The sequence below is a fragment of the Jaculus jaculus genome, chromosome 23 (genome assembly GCF_020740685.1).
Source record: "Jaculus jaculus isolate mJacJac1 chromosome 23, mJacJac1.mat.Y.cur, whole genome shotgun sequence".
Lineage (NCBI taxonomy): Eukaryota > Metazoa > Chordata > Mammalia > Rodentia > Dipodidae > Jaculus > Jaculus jaculus.
Window position 1 is genome coordinate 7,407,587 of NC_059124.1, and position 14,624 is coordinate 7,422,210.

The following is a 14,624-nucleotide window of genomic DNA, read 5'->3' on the forward strand; positions in this document are numbered from 1 at the left end:
CGTCTTTCCCTTGTCCATATGCATTTCAGATTGTCCCTGGGTCTTTTCGTGGCTTGCCTCGTCGTAGAGCTGAATAGCCTTCCTTCATAGAACTGACTGTTGTCTACACAGTTCGGTATTTTTACCATGTGCTTCCATCTGGTGCTTTGTGTCCTCTGGCAGCCCATCTTAATTTCTACTTTGTTTTTGAAATTACAATATACTACACTGCAATATATAATGTACCATTATATAATAGAATAGAAAGTTTATCACCTGCTACGGACTTAATTATCCGCGCCCCCCCCCCCCACGCCGACGACAATTGAAGCCTTAACTCTCAGTGTGACTTGATGTGGACAAAGTGCCACATAAAACCGGGTGTGCTGACGTGTACTGTGATCTCAGTACTTGGGAGACAGAGGCAGAAAAATTAGAAGTTGAAGGCCAGTGTGTTCAGGAGCAGTCCTGGCCATGGGAAACCCTGTCTCAGAAACCAGTAACAGGAGGAGGAGGAATGGGTTTGGGGTGATGGCTTAGCCCCTTAGGTGCTTTTTACATACTCAATATCTGAGTTCAGAGCCCCAGTGCTCAAGTAAAAATGCTAGGCACAGGGCTGGAGAGATGGCTCAGCAGTTAAAGATGCTTGCTTGCAAAGCCTTATGGCCCAAGTTCAAGTCCCCAGGACCCACGTAAAGCCAGATGCACAAGATAGCACAAGCATCTGGAGTGGGTTTGCAGTGGCAAGAGGCCCTGGCGTGCCCGTACTCTTCCGGTGTCTGATTCTTTCAGTCTCTCTCAAATAAATAAACAAAATATTGTATTTGTTTATTTATTTATTTATTTTGAGGTAGGGTCGCACTCTAGCCCAGGCTGACCTAGATTTCACTGTGTAATCTTAGGGTGGCCTCGAACTCTTGGTGATCCTGCTACCTCTGCCTCGCAAGTGCTGGTATCAAAAGTGTCTGCCACCACGCCTGGCTTAACAAAATATTTTTAAAAACATGCCGAGCATGGGGCTGGGAGGACGGCTAAGTAGTTAAGGCGTTTGCCTGCAAAGCCTAAGGGTCAAGGTTCGATTCCCCAGGACCTACATTGCCAGACGCACAAGGTGGCGCATGTGTCTGAAGTTCATTTGCAGCTGCTGAAGGCACTGGTGTGCCCGTTCTCTCCCTGCATCTGCCTCTCTCTCTCAGATAAGTAAAAAAAAAAACAAAAAGCCAGGTCTGGTGGCACGTGTCTATAATGTCACCGCTGGGGAGCAGAGATGGGGAATCTGGCTCACTGGCTAGCCGGACTAGACAGGCGTGTCAGCTCTGGATTCAGCAGTGGACCTCACCTCAAAGAATGAGGTGGACAGCGATTGAGAAAGACCTTCAACATGGACCTCCGCCCTGCACATGCAGATGCACACACAAGCACATGCACTTGGATATCCATGTGACCTGTTCACACTCACACAAACATGCACACACACCACATATGTACACACATGCAACAAAAAAAAATGAAGTACAGTTCAGTAGGCTTTTTTTGAAGACAGTCTCACGTAGCCCAGGCTGTCCTTGAACTTCTGATCCTCCTGTCCTCACGTGCCCGGTGCTTACGTCCCAGGCGCATGCCCATGCCTGGCGAGCGGGGCGCCGTAGGACTACGTACAGCGCATTGTTGTCTGTCGGTGTCCAGTTTTCTTTCGTCACGCAACACTGAACATCTGCACCCAGCAACCCGACCACCCCTCGTCCCCTGTCCTGGCAACCCCGTCCCCCTCCTTCCTCATCGCTGTGAACTTGACACCTCTGGCTATATGTACAAGTGTCATTTTTGTGTATAACCCATCGTGCCATATGTCTGTCTTCATGTCACTGTTTTTGTTGTGTTTTGTTTTATTTTTTTCTTTTTCCCCCAAGGTAGGGTTGCACTCTAGCACAGGCTGACCTGGAATTCACTGTGGAGTCTCAGGGTGGCCTCAAACTCACGGCGATCCTCCCACCTCTGCCTCCTGAGTGCTGGGATTAAAGGCATGCGCCACCACGCCCAGCTTCAAAGAAAATTTTTTATCTTTACTTTTAGTCTGTTTGGAGCTTGCTCTCGTTTATGGTGAGATGCAGTCATTATCTTTTGAATTTTAATTTCAAATGGTAGAACGAATGTATTAAGTAATGCGCTCATGTCCTACGCATTTGTAATGCTAAATCCTCACGCTCGCTCTGCTACTCATATCTGACCCCCTGCCCTCCCTCCTGAGAACCAGGTAGGCCTGGAGCTCAGTCCTGGGAGTGGCCACTTGTTTAGCACGCTGGGGACCAGCGTGTCCTTAAGTGTTGGCCCTCCTTACCTCCCGTCTTTATTGCTCGGAGCCAGGTGAGCGCCGCCTGTGGGAGCGTCAGCCTCACCTCTCAGGTCATTTCCACCATGTGGAACAACGCTGCTCTCCTACCGACGGACGTGCCCTGGGCACCTTAGGCCTTCTTGGGACAGTTCTCATTTCTTCTTGCAGATATCCGTTGGTTTGGTGGTGTGCCTCTGGTTTCCTTGGGCATGAAGACGGTGAAGCAGCCAGTCTATGTAAGTACCTGCACCAAGGGCTTAGCTGGATTTGAGCTTAGGTGTCTATTTTCTGATTTTATTCTGACGCAGTCATTTCATCATTTTCTTTGTCAGCTTGCTTTTGCTGGTTGCCTCCCAGCTTGCCCAAGACATTCATTGATTTAAGAAAGCTTAACCTAGGCTGGAGCGATAGCTAAGTGGTTAAGGCACTTGCCCGCAAAGCCTAAAGACCTGAGTTTGATTCCCCAGTACCCATATAAAGACAATTGCATAAAGTGCCATGTGCATCTGGAGTCCGCTTGCAGCAGCTGGAGGTCCCCGGCATGCCCATTTGCTCTGTAGCCAGGCATAGTGGCGCACACCTTTAATCCCAGCACTCAGAGGGCAGAGGAAGGAGGATTGCTTCGAGTTTGAGGCCAGCCTGGGACTACAGAGTGAATTCCAGGTCCGCTTGGGCTAGAGCAAGGCCCTACCTCAAAAAAAGAAAGAAAGAAGGAAAGCTAGCTTGACCTGTCTTTAATGCGCTAGGTATATTGTGCTACTGGAACTACAGGGGTTTTAATAAAATGGCCATAATTTTTTAATATTAATTAATTAATGTGAGAGACAGAATGGGCGGGCATGCCAGGGCCTCCAGCCATTGCAAATAAAATCCAGATGTATACACCACTATGTGCCTCTGACTATGTGACTCTGTGGGTTCTAGGGAATCAAACCTGGGTCCTTAGGCTTCACAGGCAAGCACCCTAATCGCTAAGCCATCTCTCCAGCCCTGGTCATAAATTTGTATTTATTTATTTATTTGAGAGCGACAGAGAGAGAAAGAGGCAGAGAGAGAGAGAATGGGTGCACCAGGTCCTCCAGCCACTGCAAACGAACTCCAAATGCGTGCGCCCCCTTGTGCATCTGGCTTATGTGGTTACTGAGGGATGGAGCCTCAAACCAGGGTCCTTAGGCTTCACAGGCATGTGCTTAACCACTAAGCCATCTCTCCAGCCCTCCCTCCCCCGTCATAAGTTTTTGTCTTCACATTTTTCTCAGATGAATAAAGCAGTTGTCATTCAGTGTGGTAAGTGCTAGGAGAGGGAGAGGCTTTTAGCTCATAGCACAGGGCACGTAGTGCCGAGTCAGCTGATGGAAGCTGGGGAAGTGTTTCATGCAGAGAAACAGAGGTAAAGGAACAGGGTGGATTCCATTTTACATTGACCAGGCCTTCCCAATAATAGCTAGAGATGTTTGCGGCCAGATAATTTTCACTGTGGGGACTGTCGTAAGATACTTGGAATAACCCTGTCCTTTAGCCACTAGGTGCCAGTAGCACACTCTCCCTACCTTGTGACAATTAAGAATTTCCAGACAGTTGTCAGATGTTAGGGCCTAACTAGGCCTCTGCGTCTGAAGCTGTATAAAATTCCTATCTTTGGTCATAATGGCTGAAGGTCAGTATTTGCATGTGGCTCGGCCTGATCGGTTGTAGCGTCTTAGGTGACAGTGGTGGGGGAATGGTAAGAGATCAGAAGGTGAGCTGGTCGCCAAGTCAAATCAGGAAAGCCTTGAGCCTACTGAAGATAAGGCCTTCTGGATGCACCTTGAATATGATTACTTGAACTCCTGAGAAGGTAGGGTCCTTAAGAAATGTTCTGAAAATTGACGGTGCCATTATTTTGGTTTTGTTCATTGTCATTGGTGTTACCTTCTGCCCCCCCCCCCCACCTTTCTGTTTTCTTGGGATTGAATCTAGGGCGTCATGAATGACATGCTAGTGCTCTGTTGCTGAAATGCATGCCCAGGCGTTTTTGTTTTCTCCCAAAGAGTTGGAATTACAAACCCGTTTCACCTGGGCTGGCTTCTCTTCTTCATAAACATATCTTATGGTTTTAGGTTGCAGATGTGTCCAAGGGGATCATTAATGCCATTAAAGACCCCGACGCCGTAGGGAAAACCTTTGCATTCGCTGGGTAAGTGACTAGACAGAGTCAGGCCTTGACGAAAACAGCTATGCTGGCTTGTAGCAACAGAACTTTCTAAAGAAGTCACTGACAGATGTACTTTTTACATCTCCACAACGTCAGACCCTCTTGAATGCATGCGTTCAGCATGTGCGGTGCCTGGGACTCTGCTTTAGAGGCCGCGAGTCCTCTCTCAGCAGACTGGGACCCCGTCCTAGGGAGATCCCTACGAGACAGTCAGCCCTGTGTGCCTGTGGGTTCCTGTCTGTAGACCCATGTTCGACTCTCCAGTTCCGATGTAAGCCAGATACACAAGGAGACAAACACACAAGGCCACACATGAGCACAAGGTGGCACACACATCTGAAGTTTCATTGCAATGGCTGGAGGCCCTGGCACACCAATTCTCTCTCCCCCTCCCCCCCTCATTGTGTGTGTGTGTGTGTGTGTGTGTGTGTGTGTGTGTGTGTGTATTGCTTACTCTCATAAAGTAAAAATAAATAAAAAGCTGGGTGTGGTAGCTCATCCCTGTAATCCCAGCACTCAGGAGGCTGAGGCAGGAAGATCACAAGTTTAAGGCCAACCTTGGTTGCATAGCAAAACCCTGTTTCAAAAGAGGAAAATTGGGCTGAAGAGATGGCTTAGCAGTTAAGGTGTATGCCTGCGAAGCCTAAGGACCCAGGTTTGACTCTCCAGATCTCACATAAGCGAGATGCACATGGTGGCACATGCGTATAGAGTTTGCAGTGGCTGGAAGCCATGGCACACCCATTCTGTCTGTCTGTCTGTCTCTGTCTCTCACACTCAAATAAATAACAATGAAATCTTTTTAAAAAGAAAAAGAAAGAGGCCTGGCATTGTGGTACATGCCTTTAATCCCAGCACTCGGTAGGCAGAGGTAGGAGGATCACTGTGCAACTACATAGTGAATTCCAGGTCAGCCTGGACTAGAGTGAAACCCTACCTCAAAAAACCATAAAAGAAGAAGAAAATTGTGTCTTGTACTGAATATGTGATCATGTGCCCTTAAAAATAAAAAAGTCTTCCTTGTCCTGGTGCTCTAGAGAAGACTTGGCACACCCAGGGGAGCACGTGCAGCTCCTGTGCCGACGCCGCACCGCTCTGTGAGGGACCGGCGCGTCCGTGACTGTTGGTGTCTAGTGAGGGTCTAGACCTGGTCCGGGGAGACCGAGGAGCAGCTGAACCTGACAGTGGTCCTGGACTTGGTTTCTGCTGCTCCTTCAGTGGTGGTGTTAGAGTATAAAAAGGTGTTGCTGTAAATTCTAAAACACAAAAGGACACTTTTAGAAGTGAGTATAGTGGTAAAATAAAAGGAATTGTAGGCTATCACCACGCCCCAAGAGTGTGGATTGGTCAGAGCGCTCCCTGGTGCTGCGCTGGGGCCACCGCCTGTTCTCTCTCTCCTCTGTCTCTTTCTGCTTGCAGATTTATTATTTGTTTATGTGTGTGTGTGTGTGTGTTTGTGTGTGTGTATAAAAGACCAAGGGTCCAGCTACTCTGTAGACTCCAGCATTCATTTTTGTCTGGTAGCATGATAGAGAAAGTAATACCAGGTGTCAGCGTAGGCACATTGCCTTATGCAGCTGTAGATGCCCATGTGTCTGTACTTCTCTTCAGCCTCAGGGAAAACGTTTTCATACGTCTCTTAGTTTGAGGCTGAAGCAGAGGCATAATAAGCCCTTTCATTCCTCGGTTTGTTTGTTTTCTGTGGAATCAGTTACATAATGTTGGCTGATTCTGTCATCCCGTCACTAAGTATCTATCTAAAACGGGGGGGGGGGGGGGTCACGAGCTGTGACAACATTTCCAAGCTCAACAAAGTCACAGAGCACAAGACAGTAGTAGAAAGACTGGAAAGGCAACAGTCTGCAAATAAAATTAAGAAACTCTTATTTACAACCATATCAAAAAGAAGAAACTACTTAGGTGTAAAGATCAACATGAGTGAGTTCCAGGTCAGCCTGGACTAGAGCGACCCCCCTGCCTTGAAAACAAACAAACAACAAAAAGTAAGACAAAAGACCCACTGCAGCGAAACAATTAAATTTCCCACTTATAAAACTTGGGGAAATGGGCCAGCAGCTAAAGGCACTTGCTTACAGAGCCTACTGGCCTGAGTTCAGTTCCCAAGCTCTCCACATAAGTGAACACAGGAAGTGTCTGGTATTTGTTTGTTGTGGCAGGAAACCCTGGTGCCCACCCCAACCCACACACATGCAAGTAAAGAAAAGTTTAAGAAAAAATTATTCTAAAGCAATAATCGTCAAGACATTTTGGTACTTAGACCCTGTCTTGCAGAAGAGCAAACAACAACAAAATAAAACCCCACCAACCTAAGGAGCAAAGAATGTGAGTAATGATGTGTTTTTGTTTCTAGGCCAAATCGGTACCTGCTCTTTGACCTGGTGCGGTACATCTTTGCCATGGCCCACAGGCCCTTCATCCCGTACCCTTTGCCACACTTCGCCTACCGGTGAGTGCAGTGCCGCTCTTGTGCCCCTAGAGAAAGAGCCAACAGACTCACTGTCCCGGTGCCCTCTAGAGCCACGGGAACGCGTCCCTTTCAGTCTCCGGGTGTCGGGGGAGGGCCGCTCCGGTGTCCTGGGCCTGTCCTCAGGACGCTTCACGGTGCTGAATAAAAATGCAACGAGCAGCCGCCCGAGGTCTTCATGAAAGCCCTGGGGTTGCTTGCAGACCTGGCTCAGTGCCACCCTTGCCTGGCATATGTGAGGCCCTGGGTTTGAGCCCCACTGCTGCAAACAGCAATAAAAACCCCGGATTTGAGTTTAGAAAAAGGTGCTGCTGCCGAGGCTGAGAGCAGAGTCAGCCTTGCCTTTGCCCCAGGCGCCGAGGAGACGGCCATGGCTGTCCTGAAGGCAGACCAGCAGGTGTCAGCCAGGTGCGGCCATGCCTTCCTCCCCGTGCCGGACGCTGGAGACGGGCGCTCAGGGTCGACCCTGGCCAGCCTGGGCTACATACGGCTGTACCTAATACAGACAGGAAGAGGACAGAGACAGGCAGGCATGGCTTCACAGAATGTAGGTAATAGAGCCAGGAAGTTGGCCCTTTTCTGGAAAATATAAAAGAATAAGACTAAGCAAAGTCCCGCCCTCTCTGTGGGCATCACGAGCTGGCTGAGCTGCTGCGCGTCGCGCTGCATCCCCACATGCCGCGTGTTTTCCTTTCTGCAGGTTGGTGGCTAGACTCTTCGAAATGAGCCCCTTTGAGCCCTGGACATCGAGGGACAAAGTGGAGCGGGTGAGTGGGCGGGTGGGCCCGCCGAGATGGAGCAGTGAATTCGGTGTTGCGGGATCGCCACCAGGGTCCTGCGTGGTGACAGTCCTGCTGGTTCATGTGTGTTTCTGCTGTGCTGGGGACCAAGCCTGCGCACCACACGTGCTGGGCAGCTGCTGTCACTGAGCTGTGTGCCCAGAATTCTATTTGAACTTTTTTTTTTTTGTTGATTATGTATTTTTAAAAATATTTTTTACTTATTAGCAACATTTCACATGGATACATCATGTGTTGGTACCCTCTTTTCCCTTGTCCCTGCTCCCAGTCCATTGGGGACCCTCCTCAGTGGGGTTGCATGTTTTCCCTATGGGTTTTAATATTATTTATTTGTTTGTTTGTTTGTTTGTAAGCCAAGAGAGATAGGGAAAGGAGAGAGGGCAGGGGTGGTGGGGGGGGGGAGAGAATCAGCATGCCAGGCCTCCAGCTACTGTGGACAAATTCCAGATGCATGCGCCACTTTGTGCATCTGGCTTATGTGGGTCCTGGGGAGTTGAACCTGGGTCCTTTGGCTTTGCAGGCAAGCGCCTTAACCACTAAGTCATCTCTAGCCCCCAATTGCTTATTTTTGAGATTAGTCTCATTTAGCCCAGTACTCACCATGAGGTAGAGTCTCACTCTAGCTCAGGTTGACCTGGAATTCACTATGTAGTCTCAGGTGGCCTCGAACTCAAAAGTGATCCTCCTACCTCTGCCTCCCAAGTGCTAGGATTAAAGGCGTCCGCCACCACACCCGGCATTGAATTCTTCTTCTTATAACTTTTCTTATTGAAAACTGCACTGAACACTAAATGTTCACCTTTACAGTGAACAAATTCAGTAGTGGCTGCTCACACTAAAACTAAAGAAACTTCTGATAGCCATTCTTTTTCTGTTTGAGGTAGCTTAAAGTTGTTTTTTGGTTTTGTTTTTTTAAATTTTTTCACAAAAACAGGAATGTACCTATGCAAAGGCAATGATGACCTTGAGCCCTCCATCTTCCCTTCGCCCCCTGAATGCCAGGGTTATCCGTGTGCACTGCTCTGTGTGGTATGCAGGGCTGGGACTAAAGCCAGTGCCTCATGCTTGGTGGGCAGGCGACAGTCCCATCCCAAGCCCTGCTTGTCACCGGCACGCAGTCACTGCTGTCCTGCTGCACGGTCACTTCTCCTCGTGGGGATCGCTCTCGTTAGCACTCGCATAGGCACGCGGGGTTCTCCCTCCCGCCTCGTCCCTCTAGTCGTTGGCCTGTTTGTCCCTTAACAGCTTTTCCTTTTTAAAAAAAAAAAATTATTTATTTGTGTGAGAAAGAAATAGGGAAAGAGAGAGAATGGGCGTGCCAGGGCCTCCAGCCCCTGCAAACGAACTCCAGACACGTGCACCTCCTTGTGCATCTGGCTTATGTGGGTTCTGGAATCGAACCTGGGTCCTTTGGCTTTGCAGGCAAACGACGTAACTGCTAAGCCGTCCCTCCAGCCCCTCATTTTCTTTCTTTCTTGTTTTTTTTTTTTTTTTTTTGTCTTTTTGATACAAACCTCAGACTTGCTGTGTAGCCAAGGATGACGTTGAACTCCTGAGCCCCCCGCCTCCACCTCCACGCGCTGGGCTTGCAGGCACGTAGCGCCGCGCCTGACTTTCCCCTTGCATCTTCGCCCCACGTCCCTGCTCCTCTCTTTAGCTTCTGTCAGCTTGTATTCCCTTCTCAGTTCTGTAAGTGCTTTTCAAGGTCGCTGGTGAGCTCACGCTGCCGCCTCGCCTCTCTCAGCCAGCTGGGTGACCTCGCCCCGCTCCTGCTGGGAGCTGTCGCCTCGGCTCTCCCTAGGAGACTGCATCGCGGTGGCGTCCATCCGTGCTCTCTGCCTTTTGATGCTCGCTGCGTGCTCCACCGAGGCCCCTCTCCTGTCTCCCGCTCTTCCTGATTGCTGTGAGATGGGGGTCACAACCTCAGCCTTTCTCTTTCTGCCTTTTCTCATCTTGGAAATTACACTCACCCGTTGTCAGCTGCCGACTGTTCAGGTCGCGGCTGCAGTTTCACCTTCCGTCCCGAGTCGCTCCCTGAACTTAGTCTTACGTCTCCCCCGTTAGCTGTGGTACAGAGTGCTAAAACATAACAGGTCCGTAAACAGAACTGGAGACCTATTTTTTTTGTTTTTTTAAACAGAGGTAAGATGGAGGTGTTGGCTTGCCATCTCCTTTTAGATTATTTTTACTTTTTATTTATTAGTTGCAAGGAGGGAGAAAGAGAGTGTGTGTATATGAGAGAGAGAATGGGCATGCCAGGGTCTCTTGCCACTGCAAATGAACTCCAGACGCATGTGCCACTTAATGCATCTGGCTTTATGTGGGTACTTAGGATTCGAACCTGGATCATCAGGCTTGCTAGCAAGTGCCTTAACCACTAAGCCATCTCTTCAGCCCTTGTATATTTTTTTGCTTTTTTTTTTTTTAAAACTTATTTATTTGCAACAGAGAGAATATGGGCATGGCAGGGCCTCTAACCACTGCAAACAAACTCCAGATACATGCACCACTTTGTTCATCTGGCTTTACATGGGTACTGGGGAATTGAACCCAGATCGATAGGCTTTCTAAGTAAGCACCTTAACTGCTGAGCCATTTCTTCATCCCCTTGTTTATTTATTTAGTTTTGTTTTTTGAGGTAGGGTCTCACTGTAGCCCAGGCTGACCTGGAATTCACTATGTAGTCTCAGGGTGGCCTTGAACTCACAATAATCCTCCTACCTCTGCCTCCTGAGGGCTGGAATTAAAGGTGTGCGCCACCACATCAGACTCCCTTGTTTAGTTTTTGAATGTATGTCTCTCCAGTTGGCCTGGTACTTACCGTGTATCCCAAACTGGTCTTGAACTTGTGGCACTCCCCTGCCTCAGCCTCCCTGGTGCAGGATTACAGGCATGCGCTGGCTGTCTCATCTCAACAATATACCTGTTCTCTGTTTTTCATGCCAGAAACCTAGTCATTTCCTTTCTCATCACGGACCGAGTCCAGCAGTGTCAGGACTTCCCACACTGGAAGTGACCTGTATCTGCGCCTTCATGTCACCCCCAGCAGTGTGTCTGTTGTGTGCTTGGCACATGGCTAGTGTGCCCGTGGACATTAGATTCCACCCGGCTTGTGCGCGTGGCTGGTACGTCCTGATAGCACCGAGCCAGACACTCAGCTTCCTCCGCAGACAGCAGCTCTGTCCCCCACTCCCATTCTTGCCTTGTACCCTGGCCATTTGTTAGGTGCACGCTGACAGTGATACTGGAAGTTTCAGTGTACCTGCAGCAGAGGGAGTGGCTCTCTCTCTTGCCCCAGGCAGCTTGACAGCGACCTGTCTTCCTCTGGCCACCACTCGCGTGCTCCTGCCCAGTGCTACGCTGCACCCTTCTGTGGTCGGTCCCCGCCTGCCTCGCAGCTGCTCTTACGCTAACACGCCGCTTACGCTGGCGATGGAGAACGCGCAGGTCCAGTGGGCGGGAGGCCTCGCGCGTGGTCTGCACCCTGCCCGGCAGTCCTTGTCAACACGGCGCGGCCTCACGGGAAGGGGACTGGCATAGCTCTGCCCGCAGATTGCGTCTGTCCGGTGCTTTGGGGTGAGCTGGCCTCGTAGGTTCAGTCTTTGTCCTGAAACAAGGTAGGGTTCGCTTTTAGCTTGGTAGTGAGCATCATGTAACCAAGTGGAAGAAGCAGGCTGGGGGAGCAAGCCCGGTGGCCCTCACCTGCAGTCCCAGGACTTTCGAGGCCGAGATAGAATTGCTGCTAATGTGAGGCTTTCCCTGGGTGTACAGCGAGTTCCAAGCTAGCCTGGCCTACAGCGTGAGGCCTTGTTTCACAAAAAGGTTAAGGGACTGGAGAGATGGTTTAGTGGTGAAGGTGCTTGCTAGCAAAGCCAGAGGACCCAGGTTCGATTCCCCCGGACTCAAATGCACAAGGTGGCCCATGCAAGTAAGTAATTTTTTTTTTTTTTTTTTTAATTAAGACTGAAGCAGAAGGCTGGAGCTCAGAGCCCACTTACAAAAGGGAGCTGGGGGCTGAGCTCACTGTGCCTCATCGCCTTGTTAATCCCTTGCCGGAGACAGCTCTTGTGTCTCTCGGGAGCTGTCGTACGTGCCTGTAGATCACTCATTCTGACCCTCTGTCCTCAGTCCACTGTCTTGGATGCTACAGGAGTCTTTGATCTGGGATTTGGTGGTTTTTACTTTTTTTTTTTTTTTTTTTTTTACTGCTAGACTTTCAAGAACTCCATTAATTAGGGGTGTGGGACTGTAGCTCGGTGGGAGTGCTCGCCTCGCATGCCGGAGCCCTGGGTTCAGTCCCCAGCATCACTTAAGCTAGTGGTGATGGTGCTTGCCTCTAATCCCAGCTTAGTGCGCAGCGCAGAAGTTCAAAGCCAGTTGAAAGCCAATCTGGGATAGTTGAGAGAAAGAATTCCAGTAGTCCCAGGTTGTGCATGTGTCCTTTGAAAGTCCTCCAGTGCCCGTGGTGAGTGCCAGCCAGCTCGAGTGCGCGAATACTCTGTCCAGGTGGCGCTCTCTGTTCTCAGCCACTTTTCAGCCTTCTCTGTGGTCCTCTGTTCAAAGATACACATCACAGACATGAAACTGCCCCATCTCCCCGGCTTGGAAGACCTGGGCATTCAGGCTACGCCGCTGGAGCTTAAGGCCATCGAGGTGCTGCGGCGTCATCGCACGTACCGCTGGCTGTCCGCGGAGATTGAGGAGACAAAGCCCGCCAAGACTGTGGACTTCTAGGCGCCACCTCGTCCCCACCCGTGGCCCCAGCAGCCCTGGCTCTTGCGTCATTTGAGTCACCTGCCTTCTGCAGAGGGTCCTGTACATAGCAAGCGAGATCCTCTATTAAAATACTTGAGTCCAAATGCTGTGGAATGTTCTTTGTTGACTTGTCAGATGAGGAATGCCAGCTACTCAGCATAACTTTCTTTAAAAAGGTATGTTTAGGGCTGGAGAGATGGCTTAGCAGTTAAGGTGCTTGCCTGCCAAGCCAGAAGACCTTGGTTCGATCCCCCAGGACCCACATATGCCAGATGCACAAGGTGGCGCATGCTTCTGGAGTTCGTTTACAGTGGCTTGGAAGCTCTGGTGTGCCCATTCTCTCTCCCTCCCTCTCTCTCTCTCTCTCTCTGCCCCCCTCTCTCTCTCAAATAAAAACAAAATATTTTTAAAAAGAGGTGTATTTAATAATCATATGTGTGTCCTTCCTTTTCTGAAGTGGTGGTGGGTTTGGGATTCTCCAGACCCTGCTCCTTCTAGCAAAGGAAATAGCACTTTCTGAAAAAGAAAAATTCCAAAATATTACTTGCAAACAAATGTTATTGGTCAAAGTGAAAAAGAAAAACTCCAAGATATCATTGCTGTCAGGTACGTGTCCTTTCCCATCCCTCTGCACTATAAGCAGGAAAATAGACAACATCTCACCTGAATCCATTAACACAGCATTTAAAATTTTTGCTTTAAAGATGTCTATATTTACACAAACAGTGTGTAGACACGGATTCCCAGCTGCTCTCAGGGACTCCAACACTTAGGAATCGGGCTTTTGCTTACGTCCCGATGTCGCGGCCGCAGCCCCTTTGAACAGTGTGCAGAGCTGACCAGGCTCAGTGCAGGATGATTAGAAATGCATCACCGCTCTGAGAGACTCAGTTGCTCATTGCTCCATCCTGGACTTCAGCCCTGAGCTGGAGGGTGGGAAGTGATGCAGAGGAAGGTCTGTAAGCATTGGAGGTGTGCTCCAGAATTGTTTCGGCCCAAAGCGGTCAACTGCGTGGTCCATAGATTTCGCCATGTCACCATCACCTGGGGAACTTGTCCGAGACACGGACTCCCTGAGCTGGGTGTGGTGGTGCGTGCCTAAAATCTCAGCTCTTGGGAGACAGAGGCAGGAGAAACGGAGTTTTAAGGCCAAGCTCAGCTACATGAAATCCTGTCTCAGAAAACCAAAATGAAAACACAGACTCCCAGACCCAGTCAATCACACCTGCATCGACCCAGGTCCCCAGCAGACAACCGTGCCCGGTGCAGGGTGAGAAGTGTACCCGATGCACAAGAGCTGGTTCCGAGTTCAGCGTGCTCCCTCTCGCTGGTCTGGGTTACCGAGCCTCACCAGGCTCCCACCGAGTCACTGAGTCGGCCTCGAGAAGCAGGGCCCAGGAATTCTCTTTGTATGAAGCAGCCCACTTTGTTTCCATGCCCAGTCATATGTATATGTGCATGTCATAGGGAAAGAAGCCAAACTCAAGCGTCACGTCGTCTTCATAATCCATTCCCCCAGCTAGATCAGGGGCTAAGGGAAGGTGCTGTTCTGAGTCCAAGAGCCTGGACATGTTGTTTGACACTGGGTTTTGCTACGGTAACTCGGGCTGCCCTGGAACGCGCAAGTCTCCCGCCTCAGCCTCTTGAATGCAGGGATTGCACCGCACACGCCGGGGCCCGGCTGAAATCCTGTTAGGATGCGGCTCCAGCATGGTCAGCTTGGGAACTACCGAGCCTTCCCGGGTCCCTGCCATTCCTGTACTCCTCTGTCACTGGTCTGTGGTGGTGACTCTTGGAGACTATCTATATAGAGAGCAATCCTGGGATGTGCACTGATAAGGAAGGACTCGGTGACTACCAGCTGCTGGCATTGTTCTCATTACCTACTCTTCTGGTCACTTAAGATGCAAAGCAATGAGACTATGAGGAAAATGTCACTGCTCAAGGAATGAGTGAATGAAAGCCTTCTTTTTGTTATTAGTTTGGTTTTGCCTTTTCTCACTCTAGCCCAGGCTGACCTGGAATTCACTCTGTAGTCTCAGGGTGGCCTCAAACTTATGGCGATCCTCCTACCTCTGC

General features: G+C 49.8%; 1 protein-coding gene across 1 annotated transcript in view; it reads left to right on the plus strand.

Annotated features, from left to right (window-relative positions):
* Ndufa9 (NADH:ubiquinone oxidoreductase subunit A9) overlaps positions 1-12,649 on the plus strand; it is a 34,651-nt gene extending 22,002 nt beyond the window's left edge. Inside the window, exons 7-11 of the mRNA XM_045139674.1 lie at positions 2,480-2,547; positions 4,411-4,487; positions 6,877-6,972; positions 7,691-7,757; positions 12,354-12,649. Of these exons, the coding sequence (XP_044995609.1) occupies positions 2,480-2,547; positions 4,411-4,487; positions 6,877-6,972; positions 7,691-7,757; positions 12,354-12,524 (479 nt within the window). The 3' untranslated portion in view covers positions 12,525-12,649. The remainder of the gene's footprint in view (positions 1-2,479; positions 2,548-4,410; positions 4,488-6,876; positions 6,973-7,690; positions 7,758-12,353) is intronic.
* The last annotated feature ends 1,975 nt before the right edge of the window (positions 12,650-14,624 follow it).